The 13,201-nt window shown below is 42.8% G+C and overlaps 1 protein-coding gene and 1 pseudogene across 5 annotated transcripts in view; one reads left to right on the top strand and one right to left on the bottom strand.

Moving 5' to 3' along the window:
- Window positions 1-10,591, top strand: part of EPM2A (EPM2A glucan phosphatase, laforin) — a 201,334-nt gene extending 190,743 nt beyond the window's left edge. For 4 of the 5 annotated variants that reach the window (XM_075596601.1, XM_075596604.1, XM_075596603.1 and 1 more), the window contains exon 5: window positions 10,171-10,591. In XM_075596601.1, the coding sequence (XP_075452716.1) occupies window positions 10,171-10,448 (278 nt within the window). In that variant the 3' untranslated portion in view covers window positions 10,449-10,591. The remainder of the gene's footprint in view (window positions 1-10,170) is intronic. The other variant, XM_075596605.1, reaches the window with a different exon arrangement.
- LOC142494020 (5S ribosomal RNA) lies at window positions 8,738-8,855 on the bottom strand (annotated as a pseudogene).
- Window positions 10,592-13,201: the final 2,610 nt, after the last annotated feature.

Genomic DNA, 13,201 nt, shown 5'->3' with positions numbered 1-13,201 from the left:
CAGTAGCATACAAATCTCCTGTAGCGGAGGAGGTGTTACAAGTATATTGGAGATGCTAGTTGAAAAGTATATACAGTATATAAGTTTTGTTCCTTTAGGAATATAAAGGACCATGTATTTATAGGAACATACATCATATATTGGAGATATGTATATTATTGTTAAACCAGACCTCTGATACTGAAAACTAAGGATCATGACCATAAAGCAAATCACTCCATGGCATTATTAAATTGATAACCTGTCCATATGAATGAACTCTGGGATCTTCAATATCCAAAGAACAATATGTCACATATTTGCCAATTATTTGTGTGCAATAGATTGGGAAGAATTAAACATTAGATATTGGTCTAGAAGCTCAAATAGATGTTTATAGTGCCTGTTGTAGTAATAAAGGCACTGATATGCAAGAGGCATAAGTGTGTGGAATTGAGCCTAATAATTAACACTCAACAATATATGCCCGCCATAAAAATTATTAATATTATGAAATATAATTTAAAATTCACATTTGAACACAATATTCACTATTTGGCCATATTGCTTTATATAGATATTCCAGGTAAAATACAGACCGATGTGTACAGAAAAACTAAATAAATAGATGAATTACATAAAATTACCTGGCAGTATCACTGGATGTGTTTCCTGCACGAACACAGTGTTGTCATAGGCCCACTAATACTGCAAAACAAGAATTAAACAATGACTAATGTACAATAGGAATTTTTGCTTTTTTTAAATGCTACAATAACAATCTTCTTCAACCACCAACTGACATGTTATTGCTGTCTCTTTTACATGTTCAAATGTTAAATAATTGTGAGACATTCCAGCTCAGAGTCCTCTGATTCCGCAACATTGGATTGATGCTATCTTTGACGGTCTTGAATTGTAAAATGGTCTGTGACAGGGTGAATAAATGTCACCAGCTCTATGCCTGGCAGACCTATGTTTAGGTCTGCAATGCAGGAGTGACCAGGTTAAAATTCAGCTGGAAAGCTCTTGTCAATTAGTCTGATCCCAGCTGCCTCATCAAGGAGTCTTAAAAACCCCAGGCTGCACACACATGCAGCCTGTCTGAACCAGTGAGATACTGACATGCTGAAGGAGAACTACTGCTAAGGTCTGTCTTCACTATGCTATTTTGAGGTACTGTTATGCTGGAATCTGAACAGCCCTTATTGGGAAAAGGGCCAAGCCCTGCTCAGGACTTATTTCTATTTGTTCTATTTGCTGAAAAGAAGCTGTTTTGTTTTTGTGTGCCGCATTTTTAAGGCTCAATAAATAAGCCTTTTCAAGAAACCCACGTGTGGTTGCATGTACCCTGCAACATATGGTGTTAGAAGTGGGATGTTGAGAGGCTCCTGCAGTTGAACGGCCACACACAAAAAAAAATGGAAGAATTTTTTAAAGAGTTTCTGTGCTCCCAGGCCCAACTATAGGCAGAGAGAGATGAAAGACTAATCCAGCAGCAGGCAGCACAGGATGAGTGGATGGCCAGGTTGCTGACCCAATTCCATGGGTCTGCCAGTCTAGAACTTGCGAACAAACCCCTGGTCCTCCTGAGGAAAATGGCTCTGAACGAGGATCCAGAGGCTTTTTTACTGACGTTTGAAAGGGTTGCTGAAGCCCTGGGCTGGTCTTCAGATCGATGGGCAACCGCTTTGGCCCCGCTCCTCATAATAGAAGCCCAAGCCGCATATCAGGGCCTCCCAGCGGATCAGGCAATGGATTACAAACAAGTAAAAGCCGCCATACTGGATCGCTTAGGTCTGACACCAGAGACCTACCGGCAGCAATTCCGGAACCTGAAGTACACCTCTAAGATGAGACCCCGGGTCCTAGCTCAGCGGTTATTTGACTTGTGTACTCGCTGGATACAACCTGAGCAACACACTAAGGAGGCTATTCTTGAACAAGTTTTTTGGAACAATTCCTACAAGTATTAACCCCTTCAGCACGCTCTTGGGTAAAATGCCATGCTGCTGATACCCTAGCTTTGGCTGTCCAACTAGTTGAGAACTTTCTTGGGGCCGAGGATCAGGCGAGTGTCCGGGACCCGACAGATCCAACTGCACCGGCACTTATGGATGCCCAAAGAGGGAGATAGGACCAACGGGGAAACTACGGCCCCTCCATACGCAACCGCCAAGTGCCACAAAAGGAGCAGTTCTTCCAGCAAGGGGGAGGTCCAAAAGCCAGTCACCGCCGAGACCCTCCCCTATTTCCTGATGTTGGCTCATCGCCAAATGAGAGGAACTCCAGAGGACGTCGCACACAGGACCCATCGGATACCTGGTCTCCAGTATCCGGTCCAGCTGAGCGGTTTCCACGGCACCCTCCAGCGAGGGAACCCTCGCCATGTTCGGCCTTAGGAGAACAAGGCCACCGTCATGTGGACTGTCCACAGATGGATTGTTCCTTCAGCAGGACAGTCGCCTCGGCCTTCACTGGAGAAAGTTACCACTGGCTACTTCCAGCCCAGATTGAGGGTAAAACCGTCCAGGCCCTTGTAGGTTCAGGCTCTGGGAAAACTCTGGTCTTCCAAGAACTGTTACCGCCTGACGTGTGTTCCTTTGACTCCCCATGGAGTATAGAATGTATACACGCCAATATAAAACGGTATCCGATGGCCAAAATCCGGCTACAGGTAAAAGCCAGGAGGCCTGGCTCGAGGTAGGAGTCGCTCCTTGGCTCCCTGCCCCCATTGTGCTCGGCCGTGACTGGCCTTTCTTTTCAAATCTAATTTCTCCAGTCTCTCAGGAGGAGCCTCATTCTCTGGCTCAGGAGAACCCTGGTAAACTGTTCCCCTTCTCGGCAGACCTATTCCCCGGTAGACACCGGGTTCCAAAAACTCGGAGGCAAAGACGCTCTGACAAACAGGACTGGTTGCAGAAATCTTGGACTCAAGGTGGGCATACTAATAATAAGTCACAAGTAATGACTGGGGATGGCCAAAAGGAGGGAGAGATAGGCCCTGGGGATTTAAGGAGCTATACCGCCCTGATTTTCGCCAGAGGCAAAGGGAAAAACCAGTCCTGGCCAGACAATATGATAAAGTGGTAAAATTTGATGATCAGATATTGAATGTACAGGGGGTAATAGTATTCCCTCATTTTGAATTGTTAAATGATATCCTGTATACAGTGAACAAGCAGACACAAACAGGGGAGGTCACCAGACAAATATTGGTTCCCAAAGCGTTTGTTAAAACTGTCTTCACCCTAGCCCATACTGTCCCTTGGGATGGTCACCTTGGTAGGGAAAACCTTGGACCGTATTTCGTCCCGGTTCTATTGGCCAGGGATGCATAGTGATATTGCTAAGTTGTGTGCGGCATGTCCTGAATGGGAAGGGACAAAACCAGCCCCCTTGGTTCCTCTACCCTTGGTGTCAGTTTCCTTTGAGAGGATTGGAGTAGACTTGGTAAGACCTCTAGAACCTTCTGAGAAAGGTCATAAGTTTATTCTCGTAATAGTCGACTATGCAACAAGATATCCTGAAGCGTTCCCTATGAGGTTTCTCATTTGAATTACTGTATGGCCGCCAACCCCGGGGTATCCTACACCTCCTAAAGGAGTCAGCGGAGGAACATCGATCCCCTCCTAAGAATACCCTGCAATAGGTAGTGGACTTTAGGAAGTGCCTAGATGTGGTCGGCCATTTTGCTATGGAGAATCTTAGATAAGCCCAGGTCAAGAGAGACATTACAATCTAAATGCTTGCATGAGAGTGTTTCACCCGGGAGATCAGGTGATGTTATTGTTACCCAGTTGTGAGAGCAAACTCCTAGCCAAATGGCAGGCCCCATTCGAAGTACTCCACCGCACAGGTGATGTGGATTACGAGATCGCTCAAACAGGGTCCAGGAAGGGTAAACAAATTTACCATGTAAACTTGCTGAAACCCTGGAAGGTGCAGCGGTCTCTATTCATCCACCCGGGGAGGAGGAAAAGGACCTGGGTCCTCAGCCCCCACGGGGGAACATCTTTGGTGACGAGAAAGTCCCAATGGTTAGACAATTGTCCTCTGAACAAAAAGGGGACATGTTAGAAATAATTACACAATTCAATGATGTTTTTTCTGATTTACCAGGGCAAACTAATTTAGTTTCACATGTGATAGAGACAGCACCTGGGGTAAAAGTACGTTCTCGTCCTTACAGGTTGCCTGAAAGCCGTAAGGCCCTGGTAGAGAAGGAGGTACAAGAAATGTTACACTTAGGCGTGATTGAGGAATCATACAGTGAGTGGTGTAGTCCACCAGTTATGGTGCCGAAACCAGATGGGAAGGTAAGATTTTGTGTGGACCTCTGAAAGGTCAATGCGGTATTCAAGTTTGACGCATATCCGATGCCAAGGGTGGACGAGTTAATTGATGCCCTTGGTAACGTGGAATATATATCCACGCTGGACTTAAAAAAAGGATACCTGCAAATACCTTTAGAGGAAAAGTCTAAGTGCAAAACAGCCTTTGCCACTCCCATGGGTTTATACCAGTTTGTGACAATTCCATTTGGACTGCATGGAGCACCAGCCACATTCCAGAGACTCATGGATTAAGTGCTGAGACCTCATAGGGTTTATGCCGCAGCCTAACTAGATGACATTGTCATTTATAGTAAACACTGGCGGGCCCATATAAATAGGCTGAAAGCGGTCCACAGGTCTCTTAGAGAGGCAGGGCTCACAGTCAACCCTAAGAAATGTGCCTTGGGTAAGGCGGAAACCAAATACTTAGGTTATGCAGTGGAAGGGGGAAAAGTAAGGCCACTATCCGACAAGGTAACTGACCTGAAAGAAGTTCCGTCCACCCGAATAAATAGGGAGGTATGCTCTCTGTTGGGTTTAGCAGAGTACTATCGGCGGTTCATCCCCAACTATTCTGAAGTTGCAGCCCCACTAACAGACCTCACAAAAAGTGTGCCCCTACACAAGTGGTATGGTCAAGGGAGTGCCAGAGAGCCTTTGAGGAGATAAAAAGGTGTTTATCAGAGGATCCCGTCCTTAGAAGCACCGACTTCGATAGTCCTTTTATCGTCCAAACCGATGCATCAGAGATAGGGCTAGGGGCAGTGCCGTCACAACAGTTTGAGGGAGTGGAACATCCAATCCTTTTTCTGAGTAGGAAATTGTTCCAGAGGGAAAAAACTACTCAGTGATTGAGAAGGAGTGCCTCGCAGTAAAGTGGGCAATCGAGGCCTTGAGGCATTACCTGGCAGGAGTCCATTTTACTTTGGTGACAGACCATGCTCCATTAAAGTGGTTGAACAGTATGAAAGACTCTAATGCTAGGTTGACCAGGTGGTACAGCGCCCTCCATCCCTTCTCATTTGAGATTCAGCACAGACCTGGAAATGAAAATGCAAATGCTGATGTCTTCTCTAGAGAAGGGTGGATGGTTGGGCTTCAGCCATGCGTGGCCCCAGCCACACACTAACAGGGGAGGAATGTGACAGGGTGAATAAACGTCACCAGCTCTATGCCTGGCAGACCTATGTTTAGGTCTGCAGTGCAGGAGTGACCGGGTTAACATTCAGCTGGGAAGCTCTTGTCAATTAGTCTGGTCCCAACTGCCTCATCAAGGAACTTTAAAAACCTGCCGGCTGCACACACATGCAGCCTGTCTGAACCAGTGAGATACTGACATGCTGAAGGAGAACTACTGCTAAGGTCTGTCTTCACTATGCTATTTTGAGGTACTGTTACGCTGGAATCTGATCAGCCCTTGTTGGGAAAAGGGCCAAGCCCTGCTCAGGACTTATTTTCTATTTGCTGAAAAGATGTTGTTTTGTTTTTGTGTTCCATGTTTTTAAGGCTCAATAAATAAGCCTTTACAAGAAACCCATGTGTGGTTGCATGTAGCCTGCAGCATGGTCATTTTAAACTTCTTCTTTAATGGCTTTCCTCAAATTGGTGGGAATCGCTCTCTTCCACCTTGAGACGTCTAAGTTGACTTGTTTGCACCACAGAGAATACTGCTCAAAACTGACATGGTGCTTGAAAATTTACACAGCAAATTGATGCAGCTCTCCTGCACAGTTTGTTGCATATCTTGACAGAGTTTACATAACTGAAAGTGGGATGTCACGTACTGCATTCCCATGGCATCATCTGTGCCTCTGTAGTACTGCTGCTTTTCTACAGGTCTCTCCCTCTGTCAGGGGGGCTCGTAACCAAAATTTCCCCCTAATCTGTTCTTTAAAATCAGGGTATAGCATGGAGACACAAGGGTGGGGAGGGTGCCTCCGGATGTGGGGAGGATGCCCCCATAAGTCTTGCTCTCTCCTGCTGCTGTGTGCCTAGAATAAAATAGAGACCCACGATGTACCTCTCCATTCTCCAAAAATAATGTCCAACTTTGCTTCCACTCTGTTCCTGTATGGCTGCATTAGGACAGGTGTTCGTGTTCCAATTCCACCGACAGTTCCAACATGTGTATGACCGAGCCGGGAGCAAACAGAACATTTTCAAATTCAGTGGTAGAAATAATGGTAAAATATAAAAACAAAAAACTGTTATGCAAAGTATGCTTCACCACAGAAATATAACAATTTATTACATTATGGCACATTTATGTAGCAGGATATTATAATGTTATTCTTGTTCAGCTCTAGAGAGTTGATCACTAACAATACAGTAGGTTTCACTTTTTGCAAGGCTATTTAACTTATTTATATTGTTGTTGGCATAAAGTCTTATTTGCAGTCTACAGAATTGTCCTGAGAAGTTTTTTAATTTTCTGATTCAGAAAGCCTGAAATCTTACTTACCGGGCTCTCTGGACCTTGACAGCTGTGATATTGATTATAGAAAGCAAAACTAACTTTGTTAATCTCACACTTTGATTCCAAATCTCCTGAAAAAAGCTTCCATATGTTGTCCAGTATAGTTATAGATGTGTGATATCGCACAATTTTTTTTTTTTAACCAATCTTTTTCCTTTATTGGAAGCTTGCAGCAGAAATACAAATATTAACAACAGTATAGACTTGGCAATCGCACAATTTTTTATACAAAATCCTGCAATGTTGTTACTGTTGGCTCCATTTCTTTGAATGGAGCTGCTGTAAATCTTGTGGTAAGCAGGTGTTATAGCGGCTGCTACATTTGCTTCACTGCTGGTGTTCTTTCACATTCCCTTGAACTTTTTATTGTTATATGCCTTGGGGAAGCTACCTATATCCTCGTCTTAGTGTTGTATGTTTTGGGGAAGCTACTGCACCGACACACTTTATTCGAGCAAATACCCGTTATGTACCTGGCAGATACCTGGAATGCGCCGCTCCTCACCTCTGACAAGCCCCGTTGCGTTTGCCTTCCCAGCCTGGGTTCATGCCTGGCTGATGGGCGGCTGATCTGTTAAATGATAATGATTAGGATTTAATAGGCTGCAATGCTTCGCGTGTCTACCAGATGGCATAAATTCATGAATTGTAATGCAGTATATATATATATATACTGTGCAGTATTGCAGCCAGCGGGAATAAAATGCTTCAATCCCTGCCGGAAAATAACTCAATGCACTCGGGCAGAAAACAGTCACAAACCTCAATACACCCGGGTATACCCGAATTCGTGGGACTAGCCGAGCTCGAATAAAGTGTGTCGCCAGTGTACCTATATCCTCGTCTTAGTGTTCTATGTTTTGGGGAAGCTGCCTATATCCTCGTTGCCCATGCAATCCCATTTTCTAGCATGTTGAGAGGACACTTTTGTCACCAGATCATTTTTAACACGATATTGTTGCCTGTGCTATACCTGCCTACAACACTGTAGCTCCAAACATAAATTAACCTTAGAAAAAAGCAACTTTAAAAACATTTAATTGTTTTTTTATATTTTGTTTTGATAATGTACTTACTCTGTGATTATTGTGTTAATACTGTATGGGAGACTTCTAATATATAGTATGATAAGGCAGGGGAGCGCAAACTTTTCCCGCTGCACGCCCCTGTCTTCCTTGTCCCACTCTTGCGCCGAACCCCCCCCCTCTACCTAGTATCCAAGTCAAATGATGCTGCGGGGTCATGTAATGTCACGTGACCCGCAGTATCATTTGATGCGTGTGACTTCATGTTACATGGCCCCGCTGCATCACTTGACGCCACGTTACCATGGCGACACATCACAGCCAGCTGAATGCCAGTAAGTGAAGTGTTGTAGGGGCCTCGCTCGATTGGAAAGAGTGCAGAGCCTCTGCAACGGCCCGTGCCACCCCAGCAGAATCTCCTGCCCCGTTTGCGCACCCCTGTGATAAGGAACTTAGTTTTACTAGATACTTTTCCAGCTTCATGTCCAGAGACATGTAATTGTTCTTCTTTGGTCCTTACTGATTTGGAGTCAATCTTACTGATTTTTAGCATAGAACGTTTCATACACTTTAATAGAGTCTTCCATGGTTACTACTGGATTAATTGCCATACCAGCCTATGACCCCCAAAGTGATAGGATGTAGTTACATAGTTACATAGTAGATGAGGTTGAAAAAAGATGTAGGTCCATCAAGTTCAACCTATGCTAAATTTAGACAACAGATACTTTATCCTATATCTATACTTACTTATTGATCCAGAGGAAGGCAAAGAAAAAAAACCATTAAGGGGGGAAATTAATTCCTTCCTGACTCCAAGAATTGGCAATCGGATGAATCCCTGGATCAACATCCTTCCCATGTATACTTATTTGGTATATCCCTGTATACCTTTCCCTTCTAAAAAGATGTCCTACCTTCACCTAGAGCACCTGGTATTCCCAGGCAGTCTCCCAACCCGTACTAATCAAGCCTCACCCTGTTTAGCTTCCGAGATCTGACGGGATCGGGCGCTTTCAGGGTAGTATGGCCTAAAGATTCATTTAATAATTATTATTGCACTCTTTAGAATGTCACTATTGACACTAAGAGTTAATATGACAAGATCTAATATTAGACCTTGTCTTTGCTAAGGGGTTAAATCTATTAATGATCCTTAGAGTTATTTACTTCTTGATCTTTTGCATAAAGTGTTTTATCTTTTTGTTCCTATGATAATTTACCAGAACAGGGAGTATACACTCACTGTGATGTATTAGTGCAGTACATTTTTCCACATCACCATGCTGAGATAATTAGGGCTTAAGTGCATTTATTATTTAATAAGCATTGATGGGACTATGATTTAACAGCACTACTATAATCAATTAGGATATTGGTAAATCATGGGTTAACATGTTTTAAACCCGTTTTTCGCTGGCTTTTTTTACCATAAATGTGCAAGCTCAGACCACAGCTCCCCACTCCAAGACGAAGCGCTATTCACAGCATGAAACGCGTTGAGGGGGAGACTGTGGTGTAGCCTGTGTCCTATTGTGTCCTTTTGTGCGTTCAATAAAGAATCCTTATTCAAACCGGAAGTGCCTCCGATTCAGTCACTGGCTGTGGCGCCGGACCCTTTCTTTCTGCCTAGTATGGCCTAGGTTAGCAACAGGATAAGTGATCTACACTGTGGTTTTAAAAAAAAGAACAACAAAGGGGAAATTTGACATGAGAGCATTTGAGGGATTATTCACCACTTGGGTAAAGCAGGCATGGGTACTGCTTGGGTCCATGAAGTGAGTTCATCGAGAGGGTGTGAACTTTAAGGGACTGCTGTGCTATAAAGATCTGAAGGGAGCAGAACACTGACACATACTCCAAAGATAAGTCCCTTGTCAATGCTGGAGTAAGTCTATGATCTATCCTCTAACACCGCACAAGCTAACGCCCCTATTAGAACTGACTCTGGACTGAGTATATTACCAAATAACAGCAATTGTAATAACAATAATAAAGAGACTATTTTTATGCAAGTTTGTATCATTTGGCAGTCTTTGTCTGCCCTGCCCAATTCACTAAAAGAGTACAGGTGATCTTGATATATACTGCACATCAGTGATCCTAAAGGGCTACCTGTTACTTTAGCTTGGACAGTGGCCAAATGCAGCACTACCCTCTAAAGTTAAGCTTAAAACCCCCAAGTAATTTTCCATTAAAATGCCACTTCTAGGTCCAGACCCCTAAATCCAATAAATTTTGGTCCTGTTCAGTTAACGGTGAGCACATCATATTTGGTCCTAAAATGTTAGTAGCAATATTACTCTGCAAAACTGTTAATTCTAAATGTGCACATTTGTTTTATTTTTTCTAGGCAGAATACGGATGTTACCACAAGCTGTTTACCTCCTGTTTGGCCTCTTAGAAAATGGTCATACAGTTTATGTTCATTGTAATGCTGGGGTGGGCAGATCCACTGCTGCAGTGTGTGGTTTTCTTATGTATGTGATTGGATGGAGCCTCCGGAAGGTGCAGTATTTTCTTGCTTCACGAAGAGCTGCTGTCTACATAGATGAGGAAGCCATGATCGGCGCTGAAGAAGACTTTCATCAGAAGTTTGGACATCTTCGTTCCACTGCGTGTAGAGTTTAATTTAGGTTTTCCTAACGCATAGAGTAATCTAAATTCCCCATAACTTTGTAATAACATTACAGCTTAGAGAATGTTTAGAGCAGTGTTTCTTGTGTTATAATAACATTTATTCAGCCCTTCTCATTAAAAATCAATATACATTGTATTATGATTTTCTCTTGCATTATTACGTTGAGTATTTGTTATATGCATCAAGTACATAAAATATTTTTCTCCTTTGACATTATCAGAGTACCTGTAACAAACAAACAACCTTTCAATTTGCTATGTGCTATGTGTTGTTTCAGTTCATATTGCATTATAGCCAATAGAGCTAAACTGAAAAAGAAGCCTTCTTCACTAAACCATATTCTATACTAATATTTGCAATGTTAGAGGACATAGCATTCAAGCAATGAGGCTCAACTGAGTTCATTATTGATGAAATCTCCCTAAATATTTTTTGTCTGAAAAATTGCAGTTTAGGCTACGCTTATAGTGCCGGCGACGTCCGGCTATGGTTGCTGGAAAAATCAAATTGAGATGACTTCCAGCGATCGCGACCAAGCCGTCGCATCGCGCGTACTATTAGCGCACGCGGCGGCTGCAATGCATTTGTTTTGACGTGACGTCGCTATCGCCATCGCCGGCTCTATAAGTGCAGCGTTACCTTTCTTTGACAAACTTTCCTTTTTTGCAGAACAACATGCTTTATACCTCATGTACTAATAAGCGTCCTAGATAAGAATTATTGTTACTTTTCCTTAAACTGCAGCCCCATCTGCTTGATCATCATATCTACTGTATAGGTATGCAACAAAAGTGCAGTCAATAAAAAAGTAGTCTTACCATTGCTTAAAGTGTGGACATATGGGGCCTACAGATGAAGCAAGACTTAACTGTCCTCAGCATCGCGGACATTCATGTAAAATCTGCGGCACTCGGGACGGTGCCTGCCATGATGGAGCTGCAGGTGTTCATTCTTCTGAATGGGACCCTTCACATCATTAATCATTTGATGCCGCGGGGCTGTGGCACCAAAGACATTAAAGCTTGCTACATCTGTATGTGCTACGATCATATTTTTTTAAAAATTGTGCATCAACATTTTAGTGCTAATAAGTAGAGCAAACCTTCATAAACTGTGCATTGTATGTGTGAAGGTCGTAATGAGACTTCATACATGACGCATAGTTCGTTGTTTGACATTAATTTTAATGCTTTGTGTCATGTTGAATACCTGGTTTATACCATTTTAAAACAGAATTGCGTGTTTTTTTCATTTATAACTAGAATTAGCAAATATAAATGTTGAGTGTCACATTATTTATAATAGCCATAGTGTAAAAATATTTTTTTTAGCCTATAAAATGAAACTGATGCTCCTAAAAATATGTTATTTTTCATACATAGTAGCTTAATTCTGTGCTAACAATATACTGTACACTGTAAACAGACGTTTTAGTGGTTACGCAAGGTTAAACTTGCCGGACAATTTTGATGCATATTTAACTTTTGGGGGGTGGGGGGGGCACAGATACAATTTTCTTTTAGTACATAACATTTACATTTGTGCTCCAAGCGTATTTATGAAGTACAGTATTTGCAGTCTATCAGGCACAGGGGGATAACAATTTTTATACTGTTATATAGTCCTATAATGCGTTTTTATATTATTCTATCTTTAATGAAATATTCTCACATTTTGCCTCTCAATCAAATATTAAGATCCACTGCGTGCAATTTTTTTAGCCATGCTCAGAAAAGCCAAAATTCATTATCCCTTCATCTTTATTATGTACCTCATTTTAAAAGAGAAATATTGGTGGGTCTATTTTTAAAAACTTTTTCGCTTTCAAAGATAACGGGACATTGCAAAGCAATACATTTCTGAAAGAAACCTTTGACAGACGAGGGGTTAAATGACTAAAAAATCACTGCCATGATATTTTCTAAAAATATGTCTTATAATGCACAATGAAGTGCCACTTTAAGATCTAGGGCCTCATGCAGTAAGCGCCGAAAAAGTGCTCTCGGCAAGTGTTCACTATCGGCATGATGTTGCCGATTTTCCCTCGCCGTATGCAATAAGTGCCGAATCCCTTCCGAATCAAGCCGAAAACATTTGTTCCCACTCTGGCAATGATTTGCCGATCACACACAGGTGTATCGGCGTGCATGGCGAGGTGGTGTTAGGTTCGCCAATGAAACTTCTTGCTAAGTCTGCCGAAGCAAGCATGTTTTTGATTGAGCGGCCCATTTAAAGTCAGCGTGTATTTTTATTCATTCTCTGTGTTGTTGGGAAAGACAGAGAGACACACAGAACTTGGCGATTTACATATTTCATATTGACAGAGAGAGTTGTTGTGTATTGTGAGAGGTTTGTCCTGTGTTGTTTTGTTAACATCTTTGTGTTGTGTTCAGTGTGTAAGTGTTCAGTGCGATTGTGTTTAAATTTCTTTTCTTTGTGAGTGCTATAGGTATGGCCGAAAGGCGTGGGAAGAGTGATGCTGGTGTGAGTGGTACTGGTAGTCGTGTGAGTACGCGTCTGAGTGAACATAGGATTCAGGTGAGTGCTGTTGCTGCGAGTGTGACTGGTGTTGCTGGGAGTGCGAGTGGTGTTGCTATGAGTGCAAGTGCTAGTGGTGGCTCTGTTGCTGGTGCAGCTGGGGTGTCTGTTGCTGGTGCTGCTGGGGTGTCTGTTGCTGATGCTGCTGGGGTGTCTGGTGGTGGGGTGGTTGGTGGTGGGCCACTTCTGGAGTTTCTTCCATTGG

Source organism: Ascaphus truei, chromosome 4 (genome assembly GCF_040206685.1).
Source record: "Ascaphus truei isolate aAscTru1 chromosome 4, aAscTru1.hap1, whole genome shotgun sequence".
In the NCBI taxonomy this organism is placed as follows: Eukaryota; Metazoa; Chordata; class Amphibia; order Anura; family Ascaphidae; genus Ascaphus; species Ascaphus truei.
Note: the sequence above shows the minus strand (reverse complement) of the source record. Positions and strands in the feature narration are given on the sequence as shown.